Source organism: Chelonoidis abingdonii, chromosome 1, assembly GCF_003597395.2.
Source record: "Chelonoidis abingdonii isolate Lonesome George chromosome 1, CheloAbing_2.0, whole genome shotgun sequence".
Lineage (NCBI taxonomy): Eukaryota > Metazoa > Chordata > Testudines > Testudinidae > Chelonoidis > Chelonoidis abingdonii.
Genome location: NC_133769.1, coordinates 193,225,096 through 193,251,929, shown reverse-complemented (window position 1 = coordinate 193,251,929; position 26,834 = coordinate 193,225,096). Strand labels below are relative to the sequence as shown.

At 40.4% G+C, this 26,834-nt stretch overlaps 1 protein-coding gene across 1 annotated transcript in view; it reads right to left on the bottom strand.

Annotated features, from left to right (window-relative positions):
* The window catches only part of NCAM2 (neural cell adhesion molecule 2), a 586,807-nt gene extending 562,685 nt beyond the window's left edge, over window positions 1-24,122 (bottom strand). Inside the window, exon 1 of the mRNA XM_075063719.1 lies at window positions 23,930-24,122. Coding sequence (XP_074919820.1) covers window positions 23,930-23,981 — 52 coding nt within the window. The 5' untranslated portion in view covers window positions 23,982-24,122. The remainder of the gene's footprint in view (window positions 1-23,929) is intronic.
* Between the last annotated feature and the right edge of the window lie 2,712 nt (window positions 24,123-26,834).

Below are 26,834 nucleotides of genomic sequence, written 5' to 3'. Positions count from 1 at the left end.
CAATGTTATCCTAATGATTACAGCCAGGCATGTGGGGAGGAGGAAGGAGTATTATTGTTTTCTTTCCCTTTTGCAAGGACACAGAAGAACTGGAACAATCATTCCATACATTTTCTGTAAAGAGTACTTGAAAACTACTACAGTTTTATGTCACTTTTATCAGTCAGCAATCCAGTATGCTATCATTTGAGAAATTAATAAAAGATGTTTCTTAAAAATCAATCTTAAAAAAAATTCTACAATTTGAATGTTCTTGTACTCTAACCCTCTCTCTCCCTCTCTTTTGAGATGTTAAACAGCCTGAATATTCCTGTGAAACAAAAATATACTCTACTACTATTTCATGAAAACAGTTCCTTAACTAGTTAAATGGTCAAAATTACACTGAAACTGTATTTTGTTACAGCTGACATTCAAAAGTTAATCGCTGGCATAGATTTGGCATCTATCCCAGTACAGAAAAAGGGATGTATGGATTAAAACTACTTTGCATTCTGGTCAGAAACGCTCACTAGCAACATGACAACGAAGAACTTGGACTCAGAAAGGATCTTTTTCATAGTATTGCATTAAGGGCTGGAGATTAAATACGAAATCCATCTTGTCAAAGTGACAGATTTGCTCTGGAAAAGTTAACAATTAAGATTAGAAAAAAGATATATATATTGCATGTGACAAATCATAGTTTGTAACACAAATAGGGATGTCCTTGTTAAGCAAGCCATCTTAAAGCAGAAGCAACTGTGTTTAAGTTCAAACAGAACAAAGGAAGTTTAATTTTACTCAGATTTCTCTCATCTGCAGAAAATGTTTACTCAATATACAACGCTAACAAACACCCACCACCCCCATTCCCTTACAATCCTCATGAAAACTCCTGGTTCTGCCTATGGTGGATATAGGTTATGGAACATATAACTGCAAAGCTTAAAGACTTTCAAATGTAGTGCTAAAGTTAAAAATCTTTCCAAAATTCAAACTTGCATTTTTGGGGATTACTGTACTATCTACAGGGCTGTGTGGTCTAGGGACATAAATCAGGTGAGTGCTCTTCCGGGCTCTACCCCTGATTCACTTTGTATCCACGGTCAAGACCGATTACCTTTCCGTGCAATTATATTACTCAGGTAGAAAACAGTGTCAATAGTCACCATTAAACTTAGAAGTGGGACACAGATTATGTCTCCCTAACAGTGTACAGGCAGGGAGTTATTCTGCCTCAGTGCACCTATGTGGTGTGGGGAGAAGAGGAGAAGTCTTTCTGCTTTCCGATAGTACTCAGCACATGACAAGAGAGACTGGTATTACTTCTGGAAGCTCTAGAGCAGTGTTTTTCAAACTGGAGTTGCCACTTCCAGCGGCCCCCATTGTCCTGCAGCAGCGAACCGCGGCCAGTGGGAGCCGCGATCAGATGGATGGGGCAGGTAAACACACCGGCCCAGCCTGCCAGGGGCTTTCCCTGCACAAGCGGTGACCCCAGTTTGAGATAACTGCTCTAGAGGCCCTGGAATAGGTGTCTCTGTGTGGGACAAAGGCAGGGCACACACACTGGTGGGCACTAGCATGGCTATAGCAGGGGACACATTACAAAATACTCGCCTCAAAACATAGGAGGTATTAGTGAAATCCCTGCCCACTGAAGTCACTGCAAGTTTTGCTATTAACATCAGTGGAGTCAAGATGTCACCTATTGTGTCTCTAGCCACCTCCATTTAGGTGGCCCATCATCTTCTTCAGTGCAGCTCATCTGAACAAAAAGCATAAATCAGCCTTTATTATTTTGCAATCCTCAGTTGAAAGTTCCTAGGTAAGTAATATATTTATGATTGTTGTTATATGGCTAATTCCAAATAGCACATAAATCGAGGTGAAAAAACTTAGCTGGGACTCAAAGCCATGAGTCTGTGTAGCTGGGAATTGGCAGAACATGCTGAAGGAAGGATGGTTATCTCTAAAATGTCCTCAGTTATAAGCATGAACAGCATGTGCTCCACAAGCAAAGGTGTATCACAGATCCTCTGCCAGCCACCCCAAACTTACCAAATATGCAATACAGGCTGTTCTGAAAACTACCGTGACATCGGGGTCCCATAATGAACCCTCTTTGGCAATCTGCCTCTTGTTCCTCTTCCTGGTAATAATTCCTCTTCTCCTATCCCCAAGCCCTGACCTGAAATAGGTTATACTGATATTTACAGAGCTTCTCCAGTTTGTTGCAGTGGATGTTCTGTATCATGTGAATATAGCTATGGATGGAACACACCCATTTTCTCTGATTGCTCCTTCATCTCCTTTGTGTAAGGAGATATTTTGGAAATATGCATTGGAACTGGTATTCCAGAACTCTCTCTGTATCATAAAATGAGGGTGAGAGCATCCACCTGGATAGTAACTTCCACTTTTGTAGGCAAATATTCACTATTTGGTTGTATGTACAAGGTTCCTCCCAAAATGCCCCCTTTTAAACAAAATTATTCTCTATCAGTTACTTTCAGTATTTCCTTGATTTTTCTAATCAAAATTGTTATGGCTTTATTGTTTATTTCTTGAACTAACCTCACCATTAGGATAAGATCTAGCAATTACATAATGTGTACATTTTTTTAAAAAATCCATAGGCCTCAAAGCAAAATACAAAGATGGCTGTGCATGATCATCCCTATTTTAAATAAAGAGAAACAGTACCTCATAATGCGAAAGTGACTCCAAAATGACCGATTTGACAAATCAGTACAGACTAGGGAACAGAACTCAAGTAAACTGATTCCTAGTGCAGCAACTTTAGTAACAAGGCTTGTTAGAGATATACAACACCCAGGTTGCTGGGGTCAGAGGGGTCACCGGGGTCAAGAAGCTGCAGAAGGGACGAGTCCACCTGGGAGGCAGGAGAAGGAGGTAAATGGGGCTATGGAGTGGGAGCCAGGGGCTCAGATGTGTCTTCTCTCTACCCTCCCAGCAGCATGACTCCTACAGTGCTGCTGCCACTCCACCTGCTGATGCTCTGCCTGCTGAGCAGCCACCCACTGCTCAAGTAGCTGTACTTAAAGGGTGCCAAAGAAAGTTCACTGGGGTGCCATTTTCCCTAAGGCCAGCCCTGGAGAGATACAAAAGTACTGGTAGGCTCAAAATATGACCTCCCTTTTTCTCATATAATATTTTATCATTTTTTTGGAATAGGTTAGCAGTCCAATAGTCAAGACCAACCTGTAATAACAAAATGGTCTGTTTTCCCACAGAGGGAAAACAATTTGGTAAGGATTCAGAATTTGCTTTCATCCTTCAAAGAGATAAACCATGAGCGATTATTTCAAAACTATGAAAAATAATCTTGACTGTATCCTATTTTATTGTAATTACGGCTACAGAGCCAGAGTACTGAGCTGAGTGCATAATGCAATGTCTGTATCAAGGTCTTATGAAAACTCTGGCAATTTTTCTTAGATTTCCCAGCAAAGAGAGTATTTGCTTAGTTGTTTTTTAAATCAATGACTACTCAGAACAGACTCAAGAGGATATGCTTCAGAATATAAGAGATATACACTTTTGCATGTCCTGTGCGTAGTCTTTTTACTAATGTAGAGACGGCATTTAGTCAGACATTAATACACATATTTTGGGCCAACTGCAGTTTTGGGAGTAGCTGCACTGGAGCGGACTTCATCCCCTGGGGCAGGGCATGATACTGGATGATACTGTCAGGGTCCTCCCTTGGGTACTCTGCAATGGGAGGGGAGATTTAGGTTCCAGGTGGGTCTCCACAGACGGCCCGGGAAGTGTGCTGAATCACATTGACCAACCAGTCTGGCCTCAGTTCCCTCATGCAAGTTTCAAGCCCCCGGAGACAGAGGGCTGAGGATATTCTTTGCTCCCAGAGACTGAAAGTGTGAGATTAATATCCTAATCATCACCTTTGTTGCCAGTTTTGCTACTATGTCTTATCACAGTGGTTCTCAACCTGTGGTCTGGGGCCCTCTGGGGGGGCCACTAGCAGGTGTCGGGGGGGCACCAAGCAGGACCAGCATTAGATTTGGTGGGGCCAGGGCAGAAAGCTGAAGCCCTACCCCACGGGGCTGAAGACCTGAGCCCTGACCCCCGCCAGTGCCCAGAGCTGAACCTGAAGCCTGACTAACTTAACTTCATGGGGCCTCATGTGTCATGGGGCCCAGGCAGTGCCCTGCCTGCTGCCCTCTAATGCTTGCCCTGGCTTTTATATGCAGAAAAACAGTTCCTGTGGCAGAGATAGACTGTGGAGGGTTTTTTAAATAGTATGTTGGCGGGGGCTCAGAGAGCAAAAGTTTGAGAACCCTTGTCTTGTCATATAACAGAGGCAGGATGATCTTGTAATTAAGATACTATTGTGAAACTCAGAAGTCCTGGGTTTAAATCCTGCCTCTGCCTCTGTAACCTTGGGTAAGCAGTTAGTTTCTCTTTGTTTCATTTTGCATTAATAAAATGGGGAGATTAATAGTTCCTTTCTCCTACCCTTTGTGTGTCATGTCTATTTAGATGGTAAACTCTACAAGACTGGGACTCTGTCTCAAGAGGTGTTTGTACAGTACCTACAACAATGGCCAGCAATTTCAGCTGAAGCTTCTCAATGCCACCATAATATAAATAAATAATAATACAATAAACTAAATAGACCACGAACACAGAAACAACTAATTTGACTATGCCACAAATGTTGCTGATTTGCTTCTAAGTTGGTAAAATGTTATCACAGTTTTATGTGCAGAAAAATAGTTATCCTTCAGGACAGCTAAGAAAAAAAAAATCCAGGCTTGATTTTCTTCATTAATATCACAGTATTTCACACTTATAGTGGCTTTTATGTAAGAATATCAAACCACCTGACAAAAAGCGGCTAAGTATTTGTATTCCCATTTTACAGATTATAAAACCGAGGCAGGCAGGTGAAGTAACTTCTCCCACTGTCATGTCCTGTGACCTAGGGTAACTGGGAACAGAGCTCAGGTTTACTACTTCCTATTTCCTCTGCTCCAACCACTATAAAATGGTGCCTCCTTTACCTCCTTTTTGAAGTATTTCCTCCCTATTAATAGGTCCTCTCTTTTCATGTCAACAGCTGGATCGAGATCAAGTTATTCCTCTGTTATTATGCTGAACATCAATGGTTATCTTGATCACAGATGATGCAACAATTGTTAATTTAACAAACCTGAGATATTTCTTATAAGATGGTACATTTTCTTTGCTGTCTAAAGATCATCACTTCTTAATTGACTCACCACATAACTGGCTAGCATATATATTTTAAGAAAAATAGTAAATAACTTCACATATATAGCCCTTTGAACTGTACCACTTAGAACTTGTCGTGCCTTTCTGTTAGGGATGTCAAAACACGTCCCAAACATGAACGAAGCCTCACAATATCCCTGTGTGCAAGTATTATTGACCCAATTTCTAAAAAGGAAGAAGGTGGCATAGAGAAGCTAAATGAAAAAAGTCACATAATCACTCAGAGTAAGAGCCAGGGGCAAAAGCCAGAATTCCTGATGCCCACTCTTGTGCTCTACTCATTAGACAACGATCCCTTCCTAAATGTAAGTTTTGGACTTAGATATCCAACAGATTCCAATTTTGTTTTGCTTTTAAACAGAAATTATGTGAATTGTTTAGATTGGCAGTGGTGCATCTACAGCCCCAGGTGACATTTGCTGGCTAAGGTGGTGTGTAAGCCTGACCCTAGTAGAGGATGTATTAGGCAGCTCTGTCGTTTTCCGCATTTCATAACCCCTTTTTGTCTCTAGGACTGAGTGGCCTGCGAAATGGTGACACACTCCCAATACTTTCATATTGCAGTCATACCAAGTCAAATCCAGTCTGGGGCTGCAACCATAAAGTGCCTTCCAAAATGTTACTGTTTGACTCTTAATATATGAATACTAATAATTTGGTACAATAAGTTATGTGGACAGTCTCACAAAAATGTCATATATTAAGTAACTAATAAAAAGAGTAGAAATGTGGTCTATGGGGGAGTCAAGACTGGCTGGCACTACAATTAGTATTTTTAAAGATGGTCCAGTGGTTAGGGTACTAGACTAGACTTGAAAGACCCCTGGATTCAACTACCATTTTTTGTCACAGATCTCCTGTGTGACCTTGAGTAAGTCACATATCTCTCTGTGCCTCCGTTCCCATCTCCTTACCTCTTAGGCGTGTTGTGTGGATAAATACATAAAAGACTGCAAGACACTCAGATACTATGAGAATGGGGATCATACCTAAGACAGATAATTTTAGTCCTCATGAATGATATTGGATGGACAGGCCTGGAAACTGTGTTTCTTTATTTATATATAGTAGAGGTACAACTTCTTATTGGAGGAATGCAAGCTCCCCACACCATCCTGCAATATTGATTCTGAGACATCACTTCTAGCACTAAGGAAGGAAAGATTCCACTTTCACTTAGTCTTTGACATCTCTCCTAAGACTAACAAACAAACAACAACAATGATGTCAGTTATGAGTGTTGATTTAAATAGCTGGACACCCATGCATTAAAAATTGGATAGAGATCACCTACTTTCAAACAGACTTTATCTCTTTCCTGTACTGTGGGAAAACATATTTTATTTATTTATTGTAATTATTACAGCAGATCAAGCACTAAATTTCTCACTTAAACTAGCTGTTTTGATGCCACTTGGGCCTGTGGATCACTAATGTACTACTGTAACACCAAACCAGCCCTCCTATATCTAAAAGATGAGCAGCTTTGAACTAGATGATTTACCCCCATTGGAAAGAAAATAAAACTGCAGAAAAATAAAGCTCAAATAATGCAGTTACATTGTATTCTGTCCATAAATGGAAGCACAGCTCAAAGGAGAGATTTGTGTCAAATGGGTGTAGGGCAAAGCTCAAAGTCAACTCAGTAAATCTTTGAGAATAACCGCACCACACCCCCGAAATGGGGGGAACATTGTCGCCAAAGGAAGGCAGCAGTGCTTTATGGCAGAGGAGAGGGGGCGAAACGAGGTCAGAAACTGCTGCAAAAGGTGAGCGGTGGTCAGCTTTTTGCACTGACTTCCCCCCCACAAGGAATGTGAGGTCAGAAGGCTATAAAGGTGTAAGCCCTGAGTGTTGAAAGCCCTTTTTTTCCCCACACAGCAGGCCTCATGAGCTGAGGGATGGAGATGCTCATGGGAAAGAATCCACTCATGCAGGTGGACAGGCTATGTTTCCTAGTGGGACGGTCAGCAGTGCTGTGTGGCAAGTGGTCAGTGAAGTTGTTTCTGAGTTTGTCTCAACAGCATGCGGACCTTTCAAAGTGTACGGAGTCACCCAGAACCAGGATGTTTTTTTCCACTGAACTCAAGAGATGGAGTGACGCTACTTCCAGGGGTGAGTATGACCTGCAACAGACAGAGATTTGGGGTGGGACTGTTGGCCCAGGTGATATCCTGCCTTGCAGTGTGGCAATGAGTGACGATTGCAGGGGCCTCAGTGAGGCGTAAGGTCTGGGCTCAAACTGTCTGTGAGTTTACCTAGGGGGGACAGGAATGGGTCTAGCGGGGTAATAAATAGTCTGGGCCTGGGAGCAGGAGTCTCAGAGACCCATGGCAGACCCAACTGGGGAGTGCATCCCTGATGGGGCCATGAATGGTGATAAAGAGCTGCTTCAAGCTCATTTGCAATTGCTGCAACAACTTCAGGCATCTCTGAATGAGAGGTCTGGACACGGTAGGCTTGGCATGACCTCAAGTTTGTGAGGCAGGAGATGGGCAGGTGGGGCAGTGACCCCGCATGGGTATGAGAGCCCCAGTGGGGATGAAGCTCCTGGGTACATTTTGACTCACCAGCTTTTAGGCAGGGTGGGGAGGTGCGGGGAACTGAGGATATTCCATAAGTCAGTCCTGAGTACGGTTATGCCAGGGTGGCTGACCCGATGGGAGTTCACCTGCTCAGTACAACTAAGAATGAAGTCCTGAGAGGGGAATACATGGACATATGATCCTTGTTGCATAGGGAGGTGTTGACAGAGAGTAAGCCTGGGCACAGCAAGTGGAATAGGGAGCTGCCCAAGCGGCCAAGCATGCCTAGAACATGGGAAAACTGGGAGGCTGCCTTCCTTATCTATGCAGGTGTGATAGTACAGGCTTACCCAGAGAGAAGCCCTCCCTTGTTTAAGTGTATGGACACAATCAGGCGGGCATACAATATGTTTAGGGGCATGTCCTCTCTTAATTATGATGAGGAGTTTTGATTGAAGGCAGCAACATAAACTGGGATCCGGTGGGACACATCTCGTCACATACTGGGACTGGAGTGGATGACTCCAAGGGGACCAGGAGTTCACACAGACAGTAGCTGGTTCATCCTACAGGAAGCTCAGGGGGGCTGAGTCATGTAATTATATTTGTGGGCATTTAATGACAGTGGTTGTTTTCACAGCACCTGTAAATTTAGGCCCGCTTGCAAGACATGTTTTGGGACCTATTCAGCCCATTCTTGCCAGAGCGGTAGGGGACAGTCAGAAGGAGGAAACAGGATTGTGGGTGGCTCAAGTGCCAATGACAGCTTTGGCTCGGCTGGAACAGGTTATGGGACACAGAACACAGGCAGGGAAGAGGGGCAAGCTGGGTGCAGTGCAATGGGCACGGGCACCAACAACAGTTAGGACAGAGGTGCTAAGTGTTCTCCTCTGAGATTACCCTAACAAAGCAGATGGAGCATATTTGTGGGAGGGATTTACTGTGGGATTTGAGATCCCGTTATAGGGAGTAGGGCCCACATGAATCCAAAAAAATTGAAGTCAGTGTTTGGGATGGGACATATTGTTCAAGGAAAGATTACACAGAAATTAAATGAGAGCAGGGTGGCAGGGCATTTTGATCAATTACCTATAGAGAACTTAAGGGTTTCCCCCAAGGTTTGATCACCAAGAAGACTCCAGGGATATACCAATTAATTCATCACCTCTTGTACCCATGAGATGGCTCTATTAATGATGGGATAGACCCGGCGCTATATTCATGCGCTATTCCTCCACTGATGAAGCCATTTGTATTATTAGGTCTTGTGGCCCGGGGACACTAATGGCTAAGTGTGATATCAAGTCTGCTTTTCGACTGCTGTTGGTGGACCCACTGAATTTTGACCTTTTGGATTTCTCTTGTGAGGGACAATTTTGTTGTGACAAGGCTATGCCCATGAGCTGTTCGATATCCTGTTCAGAATTTGAAAAATTTAGTACAATGTTGCACTGGGCAGTGGTAGAGGCAGCTGGACTATGACAAGTGGTGCATCATTTAGATGACTTTTTGTTTGTGAGACAAGCCACGTCAGATGAGAGTATTCATCTGTTGGACACATTTCAGGTGCTGGCTAAACAACTGGGGGTAACCCTAGCGGAAGCAAAAACAGAGGGCCTGTCCACTACGTTGACCTACCTGGGGATCGAGCTGGACACCAGAGCGGGCATACTGCGACTCCCTCAGGATAAGCTTCTGGAGCTATTTAGATTGCTCAGGAGAGCTGTAGGAGCCAAAAAACTGATGCTGCAAGACATGCAGTCTATTCTGGGGCACCTGAACTTTGCCTGCATAGTTGTTGACATGGGGCACGCATTTTGTGCCTGGCTTCTGGTGGCAACAGCAGGCATAGCCAGGCCACACCATTACATATGAGTTAATAAAGAGATGAAGGAAGACTAGAAGGTGTGGGAACGTTTTTTGAGTCAATGTAGTGGGGTGTCCTTGTGGAGGGAGTAATGGTTATTACAAGGGGGTTTAAAAATCCATTTGGATGCTTTAGGGGGTACAGGTTTTGGGGTGTTTTCTCAAGGCAGAAACAGCCTGCTATCTGGACGCAAAATGAGGCTGTGCATGATACGACTTTCCTGTAATTCTTCCCCATTTTAGTTGCAATGGTTATTTGGGAACCAGAACTGGCTAATTAAAGGGTGTGTTTCAGGTGTGACAACATGGTAGTGCTACAGGTTATCAATTGCCAAATTTACAGATCACACACGGTTATGAAGTTAGTGAATTCTACAATGTTTAAACTTTAACATCTGTTTTCCTTCCAAGCACGTGCCAGGGATGAATAATGGCACAGCATATGACTTGTCTCTTATTCAGTTTGACAGATTTCATGAGCTTGCACCAGGAACTAGCAACGAACCCAAGCAGATGACGCTGGCTTTATGGAGTCTCAGCATATGATGTTGTCAGTGGCATGGAAATTCTTGGCTCCAGGCACACAGCTCAGCTATAAAGGAAGTTTTAATGAGTTCTTCCAATTTCAGGATCTGGAATGCTAGTCACAGATACTGCCCGCTACAGAGGGGCGTGTGTTGCGGTACCTGATCATTGACAACCCAGCTGCTGGCGTCCTTGATGATCCTGGCATAGTGCAAGGGACAACGGTTTCTTTTGGGAGAATGGGGCTTCACCTATTTGAGCTGCTATAAAAGAGGCCATTGGGAGATGTCTGGGAACCCGACTGGGTTTGTGGGGGAGGCAGCCAAGCTAATTGCTGGCACTTCCTGGTGGCGGATGTCCAGTGCAGGTACTCCATAGGGAAGGTATCCAGTGACCAGATAAATGGCCTGATAAAGCACTTAAAAGAAGGTGCTGGATAAAGGAACACAACAGGGGAGGGAGGCTGGGGACGGTATGATTGTTATGGCTGGGAACCAACCACTCTCCATTCTTATAGCCCACCTTAACCTCCTATGAGGGGGGTGGATGGTAAGGTCCAAGCCATGGATTGGCTGGGGACTTTGATGGAAAATGAAGGGGGTTGAAGCCCCAGGTAACGATTTGAATAAACATGGATTTGCCTTCACTGTACACTTTATCTGCTGAAGAGTCCCAGACATCTAATAATAAAGTTGCAGCCTGATTAAAATCCATATCAAGTGTCTCCTGTCCTTCTTTCAGTATAGTCAAAGTTAACTATTCCCACTCCGTTCATACTTGATCTGAGACATTAGTCCCCAAATGTAAAATATAATATAATGTAATGTATATGACAAAATGATTAATCATGACAAATATTAAAAATGGACAAAAATATTTAATTCACAATATCTTCTCTTTTTAACAAATATATAAAATGATACTCTAGATGATGTATGTAACAAGAATATTTGTGTGTGTTAAAAACTATTTTGCTTTGCTGAGCAATCTTGCTAACAATTACTTAGAAATAGTTATTTTCGCTGGTTTGGTAATTCTTTATCCTGGTGATCTACATTTACAGAGTAAAGGGACATATCTGGAACTTTATACTCTCTGGAGTTACCTTTCAGTGAGTTTAGTAAATAAGCATGTTAAAAAGTGGCCTCTAATTGTCTAAACATGCTGCAATGAAACCAAATCACTGAAAAATTGGGAACATCAGTATATATTTACAGAGATACAAAATGTTGTAAAAGGAATGTGAACTGAAAATACAGAACATATATTTGTGAAACCAAGTTAGACTTATGAGAAATGCCATGATACTGCAACTCTTATAAAAGTTTGACAATCTCTCATCTTAGCTTATTTTTTGGATGCAAAAAGGTTACCCTACAAACAGACACGTATAATAGATACTGACATCACAAAAAATGACATCTGCACAGTGTTCACTCTGTCTCCAGGAAATAGTCCTATTGATCTCTGTTCAAACCTTAATGGAGAGAAATTCTTATGACAAAAACACAACCCATAGTTAAGCACAGAAGGACAGCCTTGCATACCATGCATCAAGCTAACGATGGTCTTCCAGTGTTAATACTTAAATCTTTCAGAACCACAATGAAAAACATTATGTGCTCAAAGTACACTTGAACTGTACAAATACGGTAAGAATAAGATTCTGCCTTCCAAGTTTGATGAGTCCCTTCTCTGGCAGACCTCTTCATGTCCTCAGACATGCTAAGGTCTCACAAGCTGTGCCTTGAGCTCTCCTCACATTTCTTTAATGTGCTGCTGATTTTCAGATTAAATATTCACAGATAAAGTTATAAAATTCATGTATGCACCGTCAGCTTTTCCAATATTGTTTTTATTAGTATAAATAGGACACCTCTCCATAAATGACCAGATCTATGGGTTAATATAGCCTTGTGTTAGATCACCAAAACCTGCAGCTAAGTCCTTTGAGTTGCTGAGCAACCCCCAGAGATTTTCTTCTTGAATTTTATGTGAGTGGAGGATACTCTGCACCCTTCAGAATTGGACCCATTCACATTCATAGGGTGACCAGATGTTCCGTTATTAAAGGGACAGTCCCATTTTTTGGGACTTTTTCTTATACAGGTGCCTCTTGCCTCCCACCCTCCACCCCCACCACCACCCCCTGTCCTGTTTTTTCACAGTTGCTATCTGGTCACCCTACCCAGAATCTTGAAAATAGTCACAAGGACATTCAAGTTGCGATTAAGTAGTATAACTGTTCAGTATAACACAGAAGACATTTTGAATAAGGTTTATATAGAAATGTATCTAAAGTGATAGCATCATGATGTATTCTCCTTTTAAAAACATACACACAGAAAAGGATACTCCTATCTAGCCTGACCGAGACCAGATTGGGTATAAGAAAGGAGACATTCCACTTTCAAAAACAAAAGGCTCAAATGGGGAAACAATCCCTTCTTATAATTTATGTAGAGATGTATAAACTTAAATTACAAACAAAATCTGAAATCTGAAAGATGGCCTAGTGACTTGCCAATTCAACCACAGAAGGTGAGATCTTGCAAAAAGTCAGGAGCAAATGTAAATTTCTTCTTGCCCAAAAAGTCAGGATTGACAAAGCGGCACTAAAGCAGAATGAGAGATGACAACCTTGGTGCAGAGATGGTCTTTTTGTTCTTGTGTTTGTAAAGTACCTAGTTCAGTGGGGTGCTGGTGTATGACTAGGGCCTTAACGCAGTACAGAAATACAAATAAATAATAATAAATGTATAAGAACTGCCTGTTTTCTATATCTGGTCAAAAAGTTTCATTGGAACTGGGAAAAATACCACAAACAAAATAAGAAACGGAAAATAGCTTTTGTCGGGCTATACCAAAAGAAGGGCAGGAGACATTTGATATGGATTTAATTAAGCTGCAACTTTATTATTAGATGTCTGGGACCACCTGGCAGATAAAAGTGTACAGTGCAGGTAACTTTGTGTTTAGTCAAATGACTCCCTGCCATACCAATCACAGGAGCCCCGAACCACCACCACCCATTCCATTCCTTTAACCAATACCTCTTTTTAAATCCTTTAAAGTCCTAGGCAATTTATCTGGTCACTGGGATGCCTTCCCTCTGGGAATACCTGCCCTGGACACGTGCCCCACACTTACAAAACAAGTTGCAACATATCACCTAACCATCTTTTCTCCTCACCAGAAAAGGTCTTCCCTCATACGCACTGTGGGGAAGGCGAAAAAACCCCACTCCACTGAAGCCAATATGCTGTGAGGGAAAATCCCCAGCCCCCCTAAAAAGGAGCAACTAGTGCAATGCCCACAGCAGATCCTAACCAAACCTGACATTGGGAGGGAAGGTGGGTGCTGCCTTGCCTGCTGTGTGGAGAAAGGGCTTCCAATGCCAGGGGCTTGCACCTTTTAAGCCTTCTGTCCCTTACATTCCCAGAGATGAGTCAGTGCCACAAAACTGACTGCCACCCACTTTTCTGCAGTAGTTTGACCTCCTTCCCACCACTACCATAAAGTACTGTTACCTTCCTTTAGAAAGCCCGGACAACATTCACGACCAGCTTCAGGTGCAGTGTAATCATTTTGTTAAAAGAGAAAAATCTCAGAAAATGTCTGGGTTGCCATAAAATGTTAGGTTTTCATTGAGAAACCAACTTCCCCCACCCCCCATTTTTTATACTTGAAAAAATTCAAAGAAATTTTTCTACAGGAACAAAATTGTTTTTGTTTTCATCAAATAATGTCACAGGAAAAAATAATTTCTCCAATCAGCTTTACTGTTAACATGTAACACAAAGCAGAATGAGAATCCAACCACCCACCCAGCTAATGGAAGGTAGCACAAACTGAGTACTCATAGAAGAGAATAGAATAAAGAAAGAAGTTCCTCAGGTGTCCGTCCAGAGAGGTCTTTTCTTACACTTAGATGTCTGGAAGTGTGACAAAAAAAACACATACGCAACAAAATATTTAAAAACACATAAAGAATAGTTTTATAAGCATCAACATGTCAGCAAACAGAAATTGCAGCTAATACTTTCGGCACAGAAATAATAATCAGGACAGGAATTCACTCCTGACAAAAATAAAGGATACTTATGCAATCTCATTTTGCTATGAATGGTAAAACCAGGCTACTTCAACAATGAAGTTAGGAAAACAGTAAAAAATTTCCACTCTGAAAAAGTCCCACAAAGACAATAAACAATTGTAAAAAGAATCATATAAATCATACAGCATACATGATCAAAAATATTCACAGAATTCTAATACAAACCCATGGATTGGTGGGGAGAGAGCAAGTGAATTTTACCCAAGTGCTAAGGAGCTGTTGGACTCAATGCCTGGCACATAAATTGACACAAATCCATTTAACATCCAATCATTCAGCCACAATGCTTCAATGACTTAGAGACATGATCTGAATACTGAATGTCTTAAAAACAATTTTGATGGGTGTCACAAAGCCATAAACCAAACAAAAATAATAATTAAAAAAACCCTGTGAGACATACACAAACCACAAACAGTGCATTTGCCTTGAAAGGTAAATTCCCCTACAAAAAATATTCTACTTTCAACAAAGCATTGACCTGGGTAATGATGAGCTAAAGCTGTTTAATGATTAAAAGACACAAAGGTCAAATTTTCTCATTTATTCCAAAAGTTGCATATAATACCTACAAGACCTATTTTATTTAGATTTTATAAACAAAGAAAACATCTTCCTTCTAATCAATGAGCACAGTTTATCTCAAAAACAACCAGTTTATTACATCAGCATGTCACTTGGTCCTCTTATACTATTATAGAGCACTAATGTTCCGGAGATACTCACTCACTCGAGAAGCAGAAGTATACCCACTATTTAGATTCCATAAAGATACAGCTTGATCTTGATCTTGTATCCTTTACTTGAGATTTTTGCCTATTTGCTTAATAAGGCTTGCAGAATAAGGCGATTATGGTGCATATTATTCACAGCTGTGAATAGCTCCTGAAAACTGCAATTGAAACAACACCTGAATCTGCAAGCCTTACTTGAGAACAAAACTCAGTTTTGAGAGTGAGAGTTCTGTACATGGAAATATTGCAGTTTCATACCCAAAATTTAGTCAGCAGAGTTCCTCATGTTAAACAATTTCCCAAAATCACTAAATAAGTATAGAAATAAATACAGCGAACATTCAGAATATATTACGATAGATTGTTCACATCAGAAAAATTAAGATATGAATTTCAAACACTCAAAGCCGGGTGCTGACACTGACAACTCTACACTCATACAGAGTGTGTATGTGCATTATTGCATTTTATATAAGACCTTTTATTACTGATAATACATGTTCAAGAAAAGAGACCAGCTTGACTTTCAGAGTATAAAACACTGAAATTTAGAGACGAAAATCATTTTTACTTATAAAGTGAACATCTCATACAGAGTCATTGAGAGGCAATAACACCTTGATATAACTGACTTTCATCTTTGTAATTTTCAATTATTTTTGTAAATGCAAATCAATAATTTAATGTTGATTTTTAAAAAAAAGGAAATTCCTTTCATTTATATCAAAATATAAATGCAATTAAGTTGAAAAGTGCTTGAAAACATGCAGGTATTTTACAAATGGAACATGAAACATTAAGAGCAACGGTCCGTAGTACTGAAGACCTCACATGAGGACCAGAAGCAGGGTCAGGCCTCAAATTCTCCACTTGTATATGCATATACAACACCAAGTGACTTCAGTATGGATTGCACATGTGTATCAGAGGGGATAATTTGACCCCATAACCATAATAGATAAATACAGTAATATCTGACTGTACTAATCAATTATATCTGATACACAGTAGATGCTAGAGCAAAAGAAATATTGTAATTAAGTTATTTGCCAGAAAGTACTATTCAACAATGATTTTGTTCTGCATATCTAAGGAAACATTATTTGAATGTGAAGTGCTTGGAAAAAGATGATTGTCAACAACTGATCACTATGCCCAAAAATTATGAAACAAAAAATTTATGTACAATTAGACCCCTGGGCATCAACATAAAACAGAAGAGTCCATACTTTTGCTGACTGAACACTATTCTAACTATACTCCTAGTACCCAGTTCATAAACAATATGTGAATGTTCAGTGTCTCCAAAGAAAACGGTGGGTACTATTTTATTTCTACCAATCATCCTTCAGCATCTCATATACAGAAACAAATATTTGATTACTTTTTGTTTATTTTGCTTTGATTGTTTAGTAAAAAAAGGACAGTACCTTTTATGTTATAATTTAAGAGAAATTCTAGAGTTTGCATTATTCATGAGCAAAGGAGAGAACCACCCCTCTCTGTGATTTATTAAGGTAACCATCTATGAGGTACTTTGGAAACACCTGCATACAATCTGTACTACAACGCTAGAAGTGCTATTATTTCTCATTGCTCTATACCTCTCTCCAAATACCTCATCTCCGTTTGAAATTCCTCATTTGAAATGTAAGCCAGATTTAAAGCCACCCTCACAAAGCACTAGACAATGTAGGCCAAATTCCACCCTGCTGCAATGCTCTTTAAATTAATGGATTTGAAACTGTCTACACCAGGTCTGAACATGGTCCAGCGTGTTTTAATAATGAGAACAGCAATGGAAATTTGTTTCACTATGGAATCCATGATACATTACAAAGAATGCTGTTTGAATACAACATTGAGGACACCATCATTTTGTCTAGTATAGCGCCAATCTACTTCAAGAATTTCAGTCTACACAAAAACTACATCATTCTTCTTGGTATTTAAACTAGGGCTGCACTGTAAATATTCAGTGTAAACTTAACGGATTAGAAAAGGAAACTGCAGATGGGAGCAAAACAAGATATTAATATTAATATCTTATATTTACGTATCATTTCTCAACACAGAAAATTCTAAAGAGCTTTACAAAATGATGTATCATTAAAGAACCACTTCACAAACTGCTGAAATGCATCCACCTTTGGTAGCTGTTTATGAATGCTCAGCAACATTGTACAACTGTTTAGAACAAGACAATAAAAAATAATCTACCCAGCTGAAATTACATAGAGAATTTTAAGTAGGCAAAACACAAACAAATTTAGCCAGGATATAAAGGAAAAAGGCTGATCTATTTTTCAGAGAAGTTTTATGGTACTATTGATGACCATGAACAATCAGGATCCCATTTTTATATCTTCTCTAAAAGACATTAGTTGTCAGTTCTGACTGGGAAGGAATTATGCACAAACCTACTGAATTATCAAAATCACTTCCTGCAGCATCCAGATTTGTCTTGGATGTTTTCTTAAGTGCTGACCAGATCAGACCTGAACCTGCTTACAGTGTGAGAGCTGAGGAGATCACAGCCTGTCTTTAATATGGCTGCAGCCTTGCTGAAAGATCTATCAATGCATTATTTGACAAACATATTCAGAACAAAGTTCCTCTCTTAAACCTATTTCTCAACCGGTCCCATTAAATCATACCGGAAATCAATAAACAATATATTTCTATTCTAAAAAAAAAAAATGACGGATAAGGGAAAACATTACAAAAGTATTTTACAGTAGTTTGTTTAGGCATAGGTGTCACATCTGCAGTGTAGAAACTGCAGATAACCTGAAATTCATTATATAGAAACACGGTTCAGTGAATAATCATTCCTTACTGAAATTAATCACATTGGAAACAAGAAGGAAATAATTCCTGTTAGAAGGCCAAGTCCTGTTTGTTATTCTCGTATAGTCTCACTGAAGTCAATGGAAATACTCATCTGCCTAAAGTGAACAGATTTTGGTCATGGCACCAATAATTTTCTAGAAATAAGTACAGTACACATAACTCACTTTGCAGTAGATCTTACTTTAGACTCAGAAGTTCAAGACTCTGCTTCGGTGCCAGGTCATTAACTTTGTAAATTCTGAAGCATAGGTGTATCACTATGAATGTTCTGTTAATTAAGTCCTTCAAGAAAGTGTGTTCCATAAACCACATCAAAAGTTATCCAGCTAGATGGTATCTTCCCAATCTATATTTCTTAAAATCCAAACTGTTCATTGTGGCTCCAGATCAGAAAGGTACTTGTGCTGGTGCTAGGGCCTGATCCAAAGCCCACTGAAATCAGTAGAAAGACTCCAATTAACTACTCTAGGCAGTAGCTCAGCCCCATGAGTCTTCAGTAGAACTACTCACAGTCTGAAAAAGGGCTTATAAAACTATAATGTCTGTATATATTTGTTATTGTTTCAGTTTTACAAAACAATAGAAACTTTTCCAACAGAAAAGATAAAACACCTGTGATTTTTGCTTGGTAATTTTTTTTTTTCAGGGTGCAGTGTTGGTTTTGGCAGGGTTTTGGTTTTGGTATGAGCAGGGATGGTGTCCCTAGCCTCCATTTTCCAGAGGCTGGGAATGGAAGACAAGGGATGGATCACTTGATGATTACCTGTTCTTTTCATTCCCTCTGGAGCACCTGTCATTGGCCACTGTCAGAAGACAAGATACTGGGCTAGATAGACATTTGGTCTATGTAAGAAAACTATTCAAAATACCAATTTGTTGAAGTTAATGTAGCATTATCTTGTTGAAGCTGGCCATCATGAGATTACTGAAGTAATACCAAATAGTGTTCTAAATGCTGAACTTCTAATTGTAAGTTATTCTGAGTTTAAATTTAGCCACTGAAAATTCAATGATTTTATTAACAGCCTAGAGGATAGAGCTGTGGGTTGTTGTTGTTGGGTTTTTTTTAAGATTTAGGTATCATAATTAATCAAATCTAAAATGCCTGATATTAATAAGATACGTTTAACATGATAGGCATAATTTTAGTCACTCAGCCTTAAATGTGCCTTCAAAAACCTGGAACTACTACAATTTAAATTAATATCCACATTTTTTCTTGCCAAGCCACTTCACTTTGTGATCCTCAAAATTATTAAAATTGGCCCGGACCAATAATCATAATTTGTAATATGAGCAACCCTAGGATATGCTTCATTAACCACATTACCCTAATTTTATAAATTAAATAAATGTTATAAAATCAAAAATGTCCTTTAAGATGAGATGGGACAGATCCTTAGCTGGAGTAATTTGGAACATTTCATGCCTAATATCTGGATAAAAAGGACTATCTGAATTCCATAACTGACTGAAATGTGTCCTCGTTTCCCATATTGCACCTTACAATGCAGGTACAACAGCATAATTAGCCACAAATTGTAATTTAAACAAAATTATAAGTCATAATTTTCTAAAATGTCATCATTTTAATATCTTGACCTTTTTGAATGGGAATCTGTGGCATCAGCTGAGTGTAAACTTCCTTCAGTAATTTAAGAAAACCATGTACAAACAATCACTAGGGCTGGACAACCTCTGTGGAAAGGTCACAAAAAAGGGAAATAAATATAATGTTCGTGTTCCAAGGTCTTTTAAAAAAAGCAGGAAATTAATTTTCTCTTGCAAGTCATTTATAATTTGGTCATTTTTCTATGTTAACACACATCAAGTATAATAAAAGTATGATTAAATAAACAAACAACTCCCACTAGAAAAAAAAACAACAACCATTAGTTCAAACTATTAGGAAGAATCAGTGTTTTCTCTCTGGTGCTTTATTCTATAAAAGAGCTCCTGGGACTTTCTCTACGTTTTTTCCACTTCACAGCGCTGTTGCAAACTAACTTAAAATGCCTCCACCCTTCAAATACAGGGATGTTTGTTTGTTTCTTTTTAAAAAATGTTCAGTTTTCTCACCATCCACCTTCAGGTGACACTTCTGAAACAACTCCTGCCTTGGTAAAAGATCACTCTGTTGTATCTTCCAGGTATCCTTGTATCCACCCAAAATAGGACTCTTCCATCAGTTGGTAAACAGTAGACTCTCAGACATTCCGGGTTGGCTGCAATGCACTTCCTTTATGGGGAGATGAGGTTAGGAGTGTATTTTATTTTTATTTTGTTGCTGATGTTTTATAAATGTGTAACTGGGAGAGAAAGAAGATTTTCAAGGTACCAGAAGGCGCCAAAACCCTTGACCCAACCAGATGATGTTATCTGGGGTAAAATCCTGGCCCTACTGAAGTCAATGGTACAATTCCCATTGACTTCAGTAGAGCCAGGATTTCATCCCTGCAATCTCACTCAAAAAAAGACTCAAAAAAGGCTATGTAACACATCTGGCCTCTATTTTGAGAGATGTTCTTGACTGATGAATAAACTCTTATTAGAACTTTCTGGAATGAAACACTGCATGTGCCTAGCAGGAAACACAGCAGCAGAACAGATTAACTTCTGCATAGGCAACACAGAGGTAAGAACTAAAAACATGCTTTTTTCCCCATATTACATCAGGAAAGGATGAAACTCCAAGCACAGGGAATGGCAGGGAAAACCATTTGATACACATACAAATTCATCTTTTACCCCAGCATCATGTGTGGGTTTAAAATAACTGAAATTCGACCACAGCAGTTTTTGTATTCCAGCTTACTAAAAGGGAAGGATTATAGTGTGGCAACCCAGAGAAATGTCTCCTACCCATACCAGTAAAATTTTGAACAGTGACATCTTGAATGGTAACTGCTTCATTCACTATCAATCAGTGTCCATAGTTACTAGTAAAGATTGAGTAAGCCTACTCTCTTTTGTTCCCATATTTCCATACCTGATAAAAGATCAACCTATATATAGCCTAGTATTGTTGGGGGTATTTAGCAGGGGTTGGTTGCTTTTTCCCCCAGTACTAATTTAATGTGGGCCAGTCCACACTGGAAGGATTCTCTAAGCACCTATGAGAGGTGACAAAAAAAAATCTTTTTTAGTTGCAGCTTAAAGACATTGCCAGTGAAAAGGAACTTGCTCCTCTATGATGAAAGTTAGGAGTGGGAGTATTTGGCCCTGTTAGCTAATTATGACATTGATAAGCACTTAAGTTAGTCAGTTTTTCACTTCTGTCATTTGCTTGCAGTCAGCTGCTTAGTTTCAAAACGTTTTGACTGCTTAAAAGGAAATACATCATCATTTCCTTTCCCCAATCTAACAGCACTTCCCAATGAAATAGCTTCAATCATGCTTCATAAAATCCACTGCAACTATATTGCTGGAAACATAAATCCTCAACCTAGGTTTTTAGTATTTCTAAAGCAAATGACCGCAGTGATGGTTGACTGGCTTATTTTTGTATTCAGACTCCTTCTCTATTAAAAAAACATAATGTACAGATGATTCAGAATTTTTTTTAAATACTCATGCTGATGATGTGAAAGTCCTTGCTACTGCATCCCCAAATACTCAGACTGGGTAGAAGATAAATCCCAAGTGTCTACAGAGCAGCCTTTCAGATTGTGAAAGGCATTTCAAGAAATCCTTCAGTTTTTTTGTCATTTCCTTTGAGTAAACTTTTATCTATACATTCCTTGCCCAGACAGTGTTTATTTTTCAGAAATCCATTTTTTTTCTCCCATAGCAACCTAAATAAAGAGATTTTCATTACACAGATGCTTCTCTCACTCCCATTCACCTTTTATTGTAGCCAATTGAGGTTGTTTGTTCCTTCCACATCTAGACAGTCTCATTCTCCCTGATTTTCTAATACAGTTCCCCTGCTCTACAAAAATAGTGGTTGTCTGTTGACAGTGCCACCGGATATTATAATATATTATATATGTACGAAACACACACACATACATACATACACCTCTCTCATTTGTCATTGTTAAAACTCTTGCTCAGCCTTCCTTAATGGTATTTGTAAATTTCACCCCACTGCCTAACTCCTGGTACTTGCAGTGCTAGATTTCCAGGCTATGCAATCCTTTCCAAGCGCAGCTAGAGAATAATCACAATTTGCAAACTTGCTTTCTTCCATTCTCTGCTTTCCAGGCACTGCAAACACCACCTATATATCCTCTACATATAGCTGGGTCAATGCAAATTCTGAGGAATGCTTCCCCCTCCCCAGTATATGGCTATGGTGAAAATTCTCCAGACTGTTACTGAATTTTAACTGTGATAGCTCCAGAGCTCATTCAGAGATGGTGAAAGCACAGAGGCAATTCTGCATAGCTCCACAGTATCTGATGGCTCTTTGCTACTCACCACTTCTTAAATAAAATGTTCTACGTGCCAGGAGCTTTAAACGTACACTAACTGCAATTACGAGGGGATCTGCAGCACTTTACAGCCCCAATGCCTTTTTTTTTTTAAGTGCAACAGTTCGCAGAGGCACTTTACAAGCTAGTGGATAAAATCCCTCTGCCATAGATAGTCATTTCTAACGCTCCCTGGTCTGTGTGTGAGTGCTGCTAATCTGCATCTGATTGTGTCACTTCTGCTCCTATGGCAGGGGGCGGGGGAAGGGGAAATGAAGGCTTTACATCCAAAATATCAAGCTGTGCTTGAAGAATGATAGAAGACAGACTCTCACTCTCTTTCCTTAATACAGCCAGATACTAAGAAGCGCAATCACCTGAATGGAGCTCTACCACCCCCTGCTGGCAGAAAAGCAGCAGAAGCGAAAACTGTCTGGAGCACCAGCTCGGACACTGTCCCTTAACTGATTTTTTTTCTTTTTCCCCCTAAAAAGAATTGCATGCGACACATATACACACAATCATTTTTCACCAGGTCCTGCAATTTAGTGTGGTGATTCCAGATGTAATTTTTAGATCCTTGAACAGGGGACTAGGAGGGAAGGAAGAGAAATCTAGTTCAGTTTTAAATTAACACCAAAAACTTGTCTGAGCAGTTTGAAATAGCGTAATTAGTTTACACAAAGGGGAACAGTCAATGTGTCATAACCACAAGCACAACCCCTCCTATCAGTCCCCCTCATCCCTCTCTCTCCCTAAAAGTAGAATAAATCCAAAAAATACACATATAGGTAATATACAAAACACCAAATCTATATCTTAGGATCAACTGCTGTATGATGTGAATATTTGTACTGAGGAAAATTAAAGCAAACAGTACATACAGGTGTAATCTTAGTATATTTCACTTCTCTCCAAACACCTGCCTTTTCAGCATTATTTTATTTTAAATGTTATACACACATCCCTATATCCGGACATATAGATACTCACACATTCACCTCACTGTCACAGATACCCTTCTTTACTGATCACAACAATTCATTTTCGCTTTCCAATAGACTGAAATGAACCATCCTCAGCCACGTCTTATTAACGAAAGAGAAAGATTTTGACAGGCAGGCTTCAAGTATTACTTCTCACTGACAATGTGATGCGGGGACGGGGGGGGGGGACACAAAATCCTTTTTCTTACAAATAAAGCCCACGTTGGCTGCACACAAAATAGCAGACCTGAATTTCAAAACATGCATCAGTTTGAGGTTGTCTTTTTTTACTGATACAAACTCTTCCAAAAAAAAAAAAGGCAAACAAACCACACACACAAAACCAACAACCCAAAACACATTAATTATTAGGAAAAAAAAAAGACAAGATCCCAAGCAAAGCAGCTAAGTGCAGTTAGCATCTTCCAGTTTTTTCTGTTCTTTTCCATCTAAATGACATTTTTTTTCTTGTAGACTTTTTTAAGCGATAACAAAATACAACTTTGGGGTGGTGGGAGAGGTTGAACAGGGTTTTTTCCCCGATGGCCTTTGGGGTAAGCGATCTTTGCTTATTTTTGGTGACTGTAATTAGAGCGCATTGTGGTGTGGAGAGTAGCTAGGAAATGCAAGAAAGCCCCGCTCCTACCTTGCCCGCTACTGAGGAGCAATCCGAGCAGGTAGAGAGAGAGGCGGTTCATGTTCAGGAGCTCACGCTGGTGGACAGTTCCCAAGTTAGATGCCGAGCACACGAAAACCCAGCCGCCGCCGCTCTGGCCGCAGCTCCCGGCTCGCACGCACAGCCCGGACAGCGCCACTCGCCAAGTGACTGCCAGCGCCGCTCCGCGCCGCACTATATCAGCAGCGGAGGAGGAGGAGGAGGTGGGTGAGAGCCGAGCGACCGAGCGTGTATCCCTCCGCGTGCTCGCTCTCTCACAGGCACAGGAGCGGGGATTCCTCCGCCGCTCGGCCCGCGGCAGCTGCTGCCGCTGCCGGGCGCCCTGGGCGCTGGTGCAGCCTGGCGGGGGGTGCGGCATCGGTCTGGTCTGTCCGATGCAGCCCGGGGGAGCAGCAGCAGCGGCGGCGGCTGGGCTGAGGAAGCTACCTGGTGGTTGCACAGGGCTGCGAGGCTGCTCCTCGCTCCCGGGAGAGGCGGGGGCGTTGCCGGCAAGGGGCGCAGGGCTGTGCGGCAGCAGGGGCACTAGGGGAGGTGAGCAGCGCGGGGGCTGCAGCTCGCTCTTGGCTTGCAGCCGGAGCTCGCCTTTGCAGGAGGGCTTGTGCCTGTCGCCTGCGGGAGTCGTGCCAACGTGCGTTGGGCAGGGTGCGTGTGTGGGGAGCAGAGGTGGGTGCATTTGGTCTTCCATTCGTGGGGCAGGCTTAGGTGCTGGAACAATGGGGTGCTGCTGCACCCCGGCTTGAAGTGGTTCCCATCTTGTACAGAGTTTACAGTTTGGTTCAATGGCTCTCAGCACCCCCACAGTACAAATTGTTCTAGCACCTCGGGGGCAGGTGTGAAGGTGTTTGCGTGGGGAGTATTCCCCCCCCCCCTTGTTGTGAGCATAATGTTGTGGTTTGTCTGGGTCTTGTCAGCCTTTCTGTGTGTGTTACAGTACTGTTATATTATTAGGCAATGAGACATTTGGGAGTCTCATTTATGTTTTTAAAATGTCACAGATCTTTACACCTGTTCATTTACTTGTCTAGGAAATTTCCTGTTTTTGACTTTTTTATTAGCAAAAAAAAGGGGGGGGATTCTCTACGATTTGTAGGAGTCTGTTTTGAAACCATTCTACACTAAAGCATACAGCTTGCAGTTTTTACATTTCCTGGTACTGCAATCAGTACAGTCTCATTACAGACCTTGCTCTATGAAGAGTTCACTTTCTTAAAGAAGAAAAGACAGGAATTTTTAACCAGAATGACTTTGAAAAGGTAAAATTCATCCTATTCTTCATTGAACTTTGGACTCAGGAGCCTCATGTATGAACTCATCACCTAACCCTCTCTCTGATACATGATGGGAGATACAAGCAGATTTATTTTGACAGAGAGCTGTGATATGCAATTAACATAATTAACACTTTCATAATATTTGAGATCCTTTTCCCTCCAGCCTTTTATTTGGGGGAGGGAACTGTTTATAGAAAACTAACCTAAAGTAACATGATAAATATCTTCAGCCTGACACTTGCTGGGAAAAACTCATAAAAAAATGGAGCTACAGGAAAGGAAGATCATACCATTAGCCAAACCTTGCTGGACACAACAAGAAATTTAATAAAACTGAGTGGTTGGTTTTAGTGGATGACATTTGGAATTCTCAGAAATATATTCAGATAATATTAATAGACAAAAAAGTGAGATACTTGTGGTCAGTGGTTAATCTTTACTATATAAATCAAATAGGTAATTATTCTGAGGATATGCTAGGCCACTCTGCTCTTACAGGGAAACATTTTTGGAGCATACATTACAAAATGAAAAAGAAGCAGCTTCTTGTACAATGAAAATGAGCTTGGTGACTGTCATTCTGTATGAAGTATTGGTGAAACCAATATATGGCAGGTTCAGCAGTCTGTGACTTCAATAGGCTATGGATCTAATCCAAGCCTAAAATGGAAGACTCCAATTGATTCCAATGGACTTTGGGCCGTGATTTAGGAAAGCACTTCAGCATATGTTAAATCCATACTTATGTACCTTTCTGAACAGGAATGTTTTCCTGAAACACAGTCTTCGTTCCCAGCTAAAAAAGTAGACTTTGAGAAGAAGAGGGGGGAAAATTTACTGCACAAGGCAAGAACCCCTTTGCATTAAGCAGATTGGATTCCATTGCCAAATTAATTTACCTTCGGTTTTAATTTTATTTTGAAAACACTACCATGCAGCAATTTGATATATAACAGAACTTTGGTTATCAATATTAGGGAAACAAACATTAAAAAAACAAGACCAGAAATTAAAACACCAAAACAGCCAGTACGTGCATCTTAACATCCACACTTTATAGGGATTGAAATAATATAACAGAGATTCATGTAACATATAGCCTATGATCTTAACTTACAGTAAATGGCAAATCACACATGAAGTTCATATTGGTCATTTACAAGATTTTGCTGATGATTATATTAAAAAGATACAACAGGAGGAGGTCAGTAGAATACCCCAGTTGGAGAAATAAAATTGTAATCTTTTATGACCCCAGATTTTTTCTACTTTCAGTTATAAACCTGCTAAGAGCTTCTCCATCAGTGCTGTGTCCAAGTATACAATTGCTATTGCCCTGAATTGGGATTAGAATACCATTTTCTAAGTCTAATTCTTTATTCTGACACTGTTACTAAAATACATTTTCCTGAAGCAGCAGACAGCTGAGATATGGGCTGTTTAAGCAAATAGAGCTAAAGGGATGGGCATTTTTTTTTAATTGAAGAAAGGTCAACAATGAAGTAAGATGTGACAGAATATCACACTCAGAACATGAAAATAAAGACTAAAAGACAACGGGAGAAATGATCATACCTGCTGCAATTCTCACCTAGGTGTTTTTT